Below are 9,472 nucleotides of genomic sequence, written 5' to 3' on the forward strand. Positions count from 1 at the left end.
ACCCCCCGCTCCCCGCAGCCGGCAGACGCTGCTGGTGCGGGTGGGCTGCGCGGAGCAGGGCGGGCTGCGGCACCTGCCCGGGGACCATCTGGGCGTGTTCCCCGCCAACCGCGAGGAGCTGGTGCGCGGCGTCCTGGAGCGCGTGGAGGACCCGCCGCCCCCCGAGCAGCCCCTGGGAATGGAGAGCCGCGATGGGGACCCCGCCGGTACGGGGGGGCATGGGGAGGATTGGGGAGAGGGCCAGGGGGATAGGGGAGCGGCCACCGGTACCGGAGGGGAAGGGGGAGGGGGTCCAGCCGCTACGAACCGGGGGAAGATGGGGAGGGGTTGAGGCTCGGGGAGAGAAAGAGGAAGGAGAAGGGGAAGAAATTGGGGCAGGACAAGAGGAAGGGGCTGAGGAAGGGAACGGGAAGGGGTTGAGGAAGAGGAAGGGACTGGGACTGGAGGGTGGGAAGAAGAAGGAAAAGAGGAAGAGCCTTGGGAAGGGGACAAGACAGGACTGAGCACCCCAATTCCCCCCGTCCCCAGGCGGGTCCACCCCCGGGCCGCACTGGGTGCCGCAGTCCCGGCTGCCCCCTTGCACCCTGGCCCAGGCTCTCACCTTCTACCTGGACGTGGCGGCTCCCCCGACCCCCCAGTTTCTGCAGCTCCTGGGCTCGCTGGCGAGGGACCCCGCTGAGCGGGAGAGGCTCCAGCGCCTGGCGCAGGTGAGGGGGTGGGGGGCGTCACCATCCGGAGAGGGGCTGGCGGTGCTGGGACGCCGGTTACCTCTCCGTCTGAATACCGGGATGCCGATCCCCTCCCGGAGTGGATGCGGGGTTGCTGTCCCACCCCAGGCCGTGTGCCGGTCCCTGCGGTCGGGCGCCAGGCGCTGGGGGTCTCCCGGGGCCGGGTGTCGGGTCCCCGGTGTCCCATCCGTGCGCCCGCAGGACGCGCGACTGTACGAGGAGTGGAAGTGGTTCCGGTGCCCGACGCTGCCCGAGGTGCTGGCCGAGTTCCCGTCCGTGGCTCTGCCGGCCGCGCTGCTGCTCTCCCAGCTCCCGCTGCTCCAGCCCCGCTACTACTCCATCAGCTCCGCGCCCGGCGCGCACCCGGGCGAGATCCACCTCACCGTGGCCGTCGTCACCTACCACAGCGAGAGTGAGCGGGGACAGGGATGGGGACGGGCGCGGTGGGCACCTCCAGGGCATCTTCGGGGTCTCCAGGGCACCTCCAGCTCTTCCCCAGGGTTTCCAGAATGTGTTCAGTGTCCCCAGAGCATCTTCAGGTCCCCCGTCCTCCAGTCCTGCCCGGGYACAGAGGAGTCCCCAGATCCTGCGGGGAGGCTTTGTGAGGGGTTGTCTTTGGGGATGCCACCTGCTGCAGCCCCACCAGCTCCCTCTGGTCCCCACAGACGGGCAGGGTCCGCTCCATTATGGCGTCTGCTCCACGTGGCTGGCTCGGCTGCAGCCGGGTGACACAGTGCCAGCCTTCATCCGGGGGTAAGGGACCGCCTGTCCTCCCGCGCGTGTCCTCTGCCTGCCCTCCCTGTCCCCCCGCCTGTCCTCCTCACCTGCTCCCCTACATGTCCCCTGCCTACCCCCCATTCCCCCCCAACCCCACGCCTGCCCCCCTCTCCTCATTTCCCGGCACCCCCGATCAGGGGCTGGGCCCAAGGCCTCCCCAGTGACCTCCCAGTGCTGCAGGGCACCCTCGTTCCGGCTGCCACCCACCCCTGACACCCCCTGCATCCTCGTGGGCCCCGGCACCGGTGTGGCGCCCTTCCGCAGCTTCTGGCAGCACCGGCTGCACCTGCTGCGCGCTGGAGGTGGGGACAGCGGCTGGGGACCGCGGACATGTGGGCATGGGGGGCTGGGGACGGGGGACACGGGGGCCAGGAGGGACACGGACAAGGGGCTGCGGAAATAGCGACATGGGGAGGTGAATGGGGATGGGGAGACACGGGGATGGGGACAGGGAGTTGGGGATGGGAGAGATGCGGGGACATGGGGTACATGGGGACATGGGCACAGGGACACAAGGACATGGTGGCACTGGCATGCAGGACAAGAGACATGGGGATGGTGAGCAAGAGGTCAGGGATATGGGGACAGGGGGAAGGGGGGCTGTGGGGATAGTGGGGGGCTGTAGGACAGGGGTGAGTGGGGCTGTAGGAACATGCTGTGTGGGGACATGAGGACACTGTCCCCTTGCAGGTGGCCCCTTGGGACCAATGGTGCTRGTGTTCGGGTGCCGCTCATCCGCCTTGGACCACATTTACCGTGAGGAGATGGAGGAGGCGCGGGAGCAGGGGGCCCTGAGCCAGGTGCTCACAGCCTTCTCCCGTGAGCCTGGGACCCCCAAGGTGTGATGGGACAGGGATGGGATGGGGACTGAGATGGGATGGGGACTGAGATGGGATGGAATGGAGACAGACCGGGACGGGCATGGAGCTGGGGAGGGAGGTATGATGGGGACAAGGACAAGGTGAGGATGGAAATGGAGGGGACAGGGATTGGTGGGGGACACTAAGCCAGAGACGGAGGTGAGGGGCTGGGGACACAGACAGGGACAGCACACTAAGGGTCAGGGTGGGGATGGGGACCTGGGGACAGGTCGGGTGGGTGCAGGGTGCCATCAYCCCCGTGTGTCCCCAGACATAYGTGCAGGACGTGCTGCGGGCGCAGCTGGCGGCCGAGGTGCACCGGGTGCTCTGCCAGCACGGGGGCCACATGTACGTGTGCGGGGACGTCACCATGGCCACCGAGGTGCTGCAGACGGTGCAGCACATCCTGGCCCAGGAAGGCGACATGACACTGGGGCAGGCAGGGGACGTCATCAGCGAGCTGAGGGTAAGGGCTGGGACACTGGGACACCACAGGGGACACACGTGGACACCACGGGGAACACCRTCCTCGGCCCTGACACCTGTCCCGCAGGACAAGAACCACTACCACGAGGACATCTTCGGGCTCACGTTCCGCACGCAAGAGGTGGCCCTGCGCATCCGCAGCCAGTCCTTCTCCCTGCAGGAGCGGCGCCCACCGGGCCCAGTGCCCTGAGCGTGGGGACACGGGGGTCCCTGTGGCTGTGCCCCGTCCCACCATCCCCCAGTAAAGGTTTAGTTTTGATACCCCCGGCCCGACACTTTGGCTCCCACGGTGGCACTGGAGGCACAGGAGGTGGTACAGGAAAGGACAGGYTTTGTGGCACCTGTGGGGTCACCTGGCCGTGCTCTGGACACCAGCGGTGGGAAATGGGGGATGAAGGGACACAGCCACGGTCCTGTGACTCCCACCTGTGTGGCTGCAGGTGGGTGGCACCATGCTGGCACCACTGCTGCTGCCTGCCCACGACCCCCAGCATCACCCCAAACTGCCAYAGCCCCATCCATGGCATTGTCCAACCTCAGGACACCCAGCTCAGCCCTGGATGCAGCCAGCAKGCACAGCCCCTCTGTAAACCTTTATTTCAGCTGGTGCTCGAGGCACCACGGGGGGCACCAGCCCTGTACCCCCCAAACACAGCACCTGGAGGGGCTCTCAGCAGCATGCCTGGCCCCACACCATGGGTGGTGGGGGCACAAGGGATGCCCCGAGTAGGGAGCTCCATGTAYAGGGTCCCCCTGGCAGCATAGTGGGCATGGCAAGCCCCTCACTGTGCCCATGGCAGCTCCCCAGCACCTCCGGGGAGTCTCAGCACAACCAGGAGCCTGCAGAGGGAAYGGGGTGTCAGCAGGGACCCCAGAGGGGAGACCCCAACACCAGGCACCCCAGAAAGTGGGGACATGGCAGCCAGGCCCCACTGAACCCCAGCCCCAGGGGTCTCTGTGCCCCAGCCCCAGTGGTTTCCATGTCCCAGCGCTGGGAGTCCCTGTGTCCTCAGCCCCAGGGGTCACCATGTCCCCCAACCCTGGGGGTTCCCGTCTCCCTCCCCCACTGGGCTTTCCAAGTCCCAGTCCCGGGGGTCCCCGCTGCCCCCTGTCCCCACCCACCAGAGCCGGGTCCGGCTACGTCATCGTCTCCTCTTCCTCCTCCTCTTCCTCCTCGGCCCACCCGCCCAGCGGCATCTCCCGCAGCTGCGAGGCCCGAGCAGCCGAGCCTGAGGGGCACAGGGGTGTCAGGGTCTTCAGAACCCCCCACTGCCCAGGCTCCAGGCTCAGCCCCGTTGGGGGGGTGTCAGCAGTGTCCCCCATCCTCCTGGGGCCCCCCACGTGGCCGGTGCTCACCTGTGGTCACGAAGGGGTGTTTGGGTGCCCCYGCAGTCGCCCAACCCCCCACGGGCTGGGGACCGGAGCCCTGTGGCTGCTGCTGCTGGTGGAGCTGGGGGAAGACAGGGTCGAAGCATAGCAGAGATCTCCATATGTGTGCTCAGAACACCCCCAGAGGCAGTCAGARCCCCCACATACTGGCACTTGGAGCCCCACCATGTCAAGCTGCCTCCCCATGGGGCAGTGGGGCAGGAGTCCCTCAGCCCAGGACACTCCCCAGCCCCCAAACGGGTGGCACAAGGGGGAACATGGGTGACAGCGGTGCCTCATCCCCACCGTCCCGTCTGGCARGGGCCGAGGACAGCGGGTGGGTGTCACCCAGTGGGCAGGGAGTGCAGGGGCAGCTTAGATTGGGGCTGGGGAAAAGGGACGGGTGATAAGGGACCATGGCCAGGCAGGACTCCCGGGGGGTGAGGCAGAGCACCCAGGGACCCAGACACTCTGCTGGGCCCGGGGACACCAGGGGACCCCACGGGGCCTGTGTCTGGGAGGTGCTGTGGGCAGGGGCACCCCGGGAACCGCAGGTGACATCTACCTGGTGCAGGTAAATGGCGTGAAGGCTCATCTCGGCCGAGGCCACCTCGGCCAGCAGCGCCGAGCGGCTCAGGCTGCGCAGCCGCGACTCACTCAGCGCCGGCCTTGGGACACAGGAGGGCAGCACGGGGGCCACGAGGTGACACCCCTGCCACAACGGCCCCTCCTCGTTGTGACACCCCCTCCCTGCCACAACAATGCTTCCCTGCCATGACAGCCCTCCCTGCCACCCCTTCCCACAAGGACACCCCCCTCCCCATGGCGGGATCCCCTCCGTGACGGCCCCTCCCTGCACGACACCCCTGAGCCAACACATCACCCCTGGGTCGCTGTGACACCCCCTCCCTGCCACAACACTCCTCTCTACCATGACACCCCTCCCAACCATGTCCCTGCTCCCCACACTGCCCCCATGCCCCGGTGCCCATGTCCCCACCACATCTGCCCTCCTCATGACCCCATCCCTTGTCCCCACCTCTCCTCGGGGCACTGGTGCTCTCCAGGGCTGTCAGGGGCTCCGCAGGGARGGATCCCCAAGGGGTTCCGCAGGGATGCCAGCAGGCTGGCAGTGGCACTGGCTGTGCTGCAGGGCTGCCCAAAGCGGGGGTCCCGGGCCACCAGCCCGCTGGCCGCCAAGACACTGGCCACCAGTCCCTCGGGCTATGGGAACACTGGTCAGGGGCAGACCCAAAATATCCCACAGCCCCCTCAAAGCACCCCCACTCACCGCCAGGGCCGAGTCCTCAGACAGGAGGGACGCGGCCAGCGGCCCCTCGGCCAGCAGGTGCCGCGGGGGGGGCGCGGTGGCCGCGTCACGGGTCACCTGCGCCTGCAGGTGGCCGAGGAAGCKGCGGGCAGGCGGCGGCGGCCGCCACCGGGGATTGCTCAGAGCGAAGCGCATCAACGACAGCTCCGTCTTCCCGTGCTCCGCTTGGCGCTCCGGGGGGGCTTCCGTGTGTCCCTCCGACAGCCACTGTGGGGACAGGGACGTGGGACACCCCAGCAGGGGACACACGGCCCCGGAACGCCCCACCCCGGTCCCACCCGGTCCCCACCTGGGGGTTGCCGTGGTGACGCACGTCCAGCTGCGCGAAGGAGCAGATGTCGCCCACCCCYGCCACCTCCACCGTGAAGTTGCGGAAGAAATCCACGATTTCGAGGGCGCGGGGAGGGAGCGCGAAGATGAGGATCAGGGGTGTCACCAGGGGGCTCAGCAGCTCCTCCAGGATGAAAACCTGCGGGGGGGCAGTGGGATCTGGGGGCGTCCCGGAGCAGGGGGTCCCAAACTGGGAAGTGCTGGGGTGGTATGTCCCGGGTGGGGGGGGCCAGGGCAGTGGGTCCTGGGGAGGGGAGACCTTGGGCAGAGCTACCTCGGGGTGAAGGAGTCCCAGGGTGGGGGATTCCAAAGYGGGAAGCTCCTGGGATGGGGAGTGTCCCAAGAGTGGGGAGTCTTGGGGCAGGAGGGTCCCAATGCGGTGGATACCAGGGTAGGGGATCCCGGGAAAGCAAGCTCCTGGGGGTGGGGAGTACCAGGGCACGACATTGGGGCAGGGCTCTTAYGGCAAGGGGTTCCTGGAGCAGGGGGTCCCAGGGCTGAGTGGTCCAGGGTGAAGATCCTGATGTTGGGGGTCCAGGGTTGGGAAGTCCCAGTCTGTGGGGTCGTGGGGGTGGGGAGGATGGTCCCAGGGGAGTGGGGTCCTGGGGACAAGGGTCTCAGGGACTGAGGGGGCTGCACCCACCGCCTTGTACTGGAAGAGCTGCGCCATCTCTGCTCGTGTCTCTGCGCGGCCGGCGCGGCCCTGCCAGTGCTCGGGCAGGTAATGAACGTGTGCCAGGACCCGCTGCAGCAGCTGCTCAGGGCACCACACCGCGTGCTCGTCCGGGATGAAGGACCTGGAGGGGCACAGGCAGGATCCCACCTGAGCCCCACCCTGCCCTGCCTGCCCCAGCACGGYACCGCGCAGAGCCCACCTGGCTCCCCAACCGCCAATCCAGCGCCCGCCTGGCCACGGTGACCACCGGGACCCGCCCGGCCGCAGTGCCTGCAGCACCCACCTGGCCACCGTGACCACGAGCCCCAGCAGCGTGATGGCTGTCAGGATGTGCTGCACCGTCAGCACGTCCTCGTCGTACACGGTGAGCACGATGAGCACRGCCAGCACGGAGCCGGCGAAGAAGCCAACATGGCGAGCCAGCACGGCCAGCAGCGGGCTGCTGAACGAGTCCATGTACTTGGTGGCCGGCGCGTGGCCACGGCTCAGCCGCGCCTGCAGCTCGTGGCCCAGCTCGTTGAAATGGCGAAGGTAGTGGCGGGCGTAGAGCGACCAGCGGCGCGCGCCCAGGCTGCCCGGCGCCCGCTTCAGCCCCTCGGCGTAGCTGAAGAAGGCGAGGAGCAGGCGCCAGCCCAGCACGCAGGGGCACARTGCCAGGTTGGCCACCCCCAGCAGCACGGCCGCCCGCGCCAGCCCCCGCGCCAGCGCCTGTCGYGCGCCCGCCCGCTTCACCTGCGGCCGCAGGCTCCAGGTGTTCTGGAAGAGCGCAGCCGGGCCGCGGAACAGCAGCAGCTCCAGGTTGAACTGGAGGCCACGCGTAAGGAAGACGACAGGGCCGAGCAGCGGGAGGTGGAAGCGCACGGGCAGCAGGGATTTGTTGACCATGGCCACGGTGTAGTTGCGGAAGCGCAGGATGCGGTGGTGGATGTCCAGCTCTGTCAGCTCCCGGCGTGGCACACACAGGGGCTGACGCCGCTGCAGCGCCAGCAGCCGGGCCTGCACCGACTGCCAGCTGTGGTTACACAGCTCCTCCTGTGACAACGGACGGCGATTGGCACCGGCACCCCGTGGCGCGGCTCAGTGTCACATTGCGCCTCACGGCATGGTCCGAGCCCCGGTGCCCCCTGCCAGCCCCTCCCCAGCCCCCCTCACCGCGGGGATGCCAAGCGCTCGGATGTAGAAACTCCGGATCTCCCAGTAGCCCACGAGGCGCCGCAGTGCCGTGACCAGGCGGCACAGCCAGACTGCRCCCGCCAGCACCAGCAGGAACAGGAGCCACCCCGTGCCACGGAGCCTGCGGAAACACGGGTRTCATCAGTGCCACCAACCCTCCCGTGGCCAATGGCCAACCATTGCCACAGAGCCTGCCAAGAAGACAGAGGCATCACCAGCACCACTGGGACCGCCCCCATGGCCACACCGGTGCCAGCAGAACCAAAAKGCAACTGCTGACATGAAGTCTGTGGGGACACAAGTGTCAGCAGTGCCAACAAACCCTTCACAGACATCAGCCACCCAGTGCCATGGAGCCTGCAGAAACACAGGTGTCACCAGTGTCACCAACCCCCTCATGGCTGTCACAGAGCCTGCTGGGAAGACATGTCATCCACAGCACCAGGACCCCATGCAGCCATGCCAGCAGCACCTTCATCCCCAAAAAGCCACACTAGGGGCACTGGGACCTCTGCACYGCCATGCAGGCACCAACAGGAGCAGTAGCCACCCACTGCCACTGACCCTTTGGGGGCATCTGTGCCACCCACACCCCTGAAATCCCATATGTCACCCACAGCACYGGGACCCCTGCACAGCTCCCCGGTGTCCCCCCATGTCCCCCAGCCCACCTGCGGGCACACTGCGGGGCGGGCAGCACGGCRTCAGGCAGGGTCACCTTGGCGCGCTCAGGGACGTGGCTGTGGTTGAGGGGGCGGGTGGCAAACAGGACGTCGTAGTCAACACAGCACAGCAGGAACGTGCTGAAGGTGACGACGAACAGGAACTGCCTGGGGGGACAGGGGGTCAGTGGGACCCCCGTGTCACAGCCACGTGGCACCATACAGTGACAATGTGGCACCACTTACACCAGCTCGAGGATGTCCGAGAGCAGGACRCAAGCAAAGCCATTCCTCTGGTGGAAGTGGTAGATGTGTGGGGGGGTTAAGGAGATTATGAGTGGGTGATGGRCCCCCCGTGTCCACCCCCAGCTCCAGAGTCACCCTGTGTTCCCCCATGTCCCCCCCAGTGCCACCAGGGGCTGTGCCAGGATATCTTGGTGAAGAAACTGTCCAGGTCCTTGATGTGGTGCCACGAGTCTGGGGAGAAAAACACGGAGGAGTCAGGTGGGAATGTGGTACCACTCCCCAGCTGGGACCCTCAAGCCGCACCCAGGACCCAGAAACACCAACCTGGGACCCCCACCCGGGACTCAGAAACMCCCACCAGAGACCCCCAAACAGCCTATGGAAACCCTGGACCCCCCACCAGATGGGACCCCAGTACCCGTCGGCCCTTCAGTGACGTGCAGCAGCAGCTGCTCCTCATCCTCCTCGCCGGGGGGCGAGTCCTCCTCACAATCCTCCAGCCGCCGGTATTCCCGGTACTCCCGGTCCTCCTCTTCCTGCCCCGCCATCACCTGCCGGGGACACCCGTCGGCACCTGCCACCGCCATGGGGCCGCCGTGGGGCGGGGGGGGCAGATGTGGGGCACCGGAAATGCCACTGAGGTGCCGCAGCGCCACCCGCGTGCCCCGAATTCGGGTGGCCTGAGCTGGCCCCGRCCGCGGGCAGGTGACACCGCAGGTAACACCACAGGTGCCACCGGCCTGTCCTGTCCCACCGGCCGGGCCAGTGTCAGAGCCTGCCGTGACCCTGGAGGACTTCTCGGGGCTCTCCAGAAGGGACCCCCTTCATGGCCCGAC

At 67.7% G+C, this 9,472-nt stretch overlaps 2 protein-coding genes across 2 annotated transcripts in view; one reads left to right on the forward strand and one right to left on the reverse strand.

Moving 5' to 3' along the window:
• The window catches only part of NOS3 (nitric oxide synthase 3), an 11,813-nt gene extending 8,663 nt beyond the window's left edge, over positions 1-3,150 (forward strand). The window contains exons 19-26 of the mRNA XM_057367901.1: positions 19-206; positions 529-707; positions 930-1,140; positions 1,394-1,481; positions 1,686-1,807; positions 2,196-2,344; positions 2,637-2,831; positions 2,919-3,150. Coding sequence (XP_057223884.1) covers positions 19-206; positions 529-707; positions 930-1,140; positions 1,394-1,481; positions 1,686-1,807; positions 2,196-2,344; positions 2,637-2,831; positions 2,919-3,041 — 1,255 coding nt within the window. The 3' untranslated portion in view covers positions 3,042-3,150. The remainder of the gene's footprint in view (positions 1-18; positions 207-528; positions 708-929; positions 1,141-1,393; positions 1,482-1,685; positions 1,808-2,195; positions 2,345-2,636; positions 2,832-2,918) is intronic.
• A 281-nt stretch (positions 3,151-3,431) lies between these two features.
• The window catches only part of ATG9B (autophagy related 9B), a 7,475-nt gene continuing 1,434 nt past the window's right edge, over positions 3,432-9,472 (reverse strand). The window contains exons 3-16 of the mRNA XM_057367902.1: positions 9,055-9,187; positions 8,824-8,867; positions 8,637-8,701; positions 8,400-8,558; positions 7,708-7,849; positions 6,839-7,587; positions 6,523-6,676; positions 5,839-6,018; positions 5,511-5,756; positions 5,259-5,443; positions 4,785-4,887; positions 4,208-4,301; positions 3,974-4,080; positions 3,432-3,691 (exon numbers count right to left, since the gene is read on the reverse strand). Coding sequence (XP_057223885.1) covers positions 3,989-4,080; positions 4,208-4,301; positions 4,785-4,887; positions 5,259-5,443; positions 5,511-5,756; positions 5,839-6,018; positions 6,523-6,676; positions 6,839-7,587; positions 7,708-7,849; positions 8,400-8,558; positions 8,637-8,701; positions 8,824-8,867; positions 9,055-9,184 — 2,343 coding nt within the window. The 5' untranslated portion in view covers positions 9,185-9,187 and the 3' untranslated portion in view covers positions 3,432-3,691; positions 3,974-3,988. The remainder of the gene's footprint in view (positions 3,692-3,973; positions 4,081-4,207; positions 4,302-4,784; positions 4,888-5,258; positions 5,444-5,510; positions 5,757-5,838; positions 6,019-6,522; positions 6,677-6,838; positions 7,588-7,707; positions 7,850-8,399; positions 8,559-8,636; positions 8,702-8,823; positions 8,868-9,054; positions 9,188-9,472) is intronic.

Source organism: Malurus melanocephalus, unplaced genomic scaffold, assembly GCF_030028575.1.
Source record: "Malurus melanocephalus ecotype Western Australia unplaced genomic scaffold, MMel_1.1 scaffold_86, whole genome shotgun sequence".
Taxonomy (NCBI): Eukaryota; Metazoa; Chordata; class Aves; order Passeriformes; family Maluridae; genus Malurus; species Malurus melanocephalus.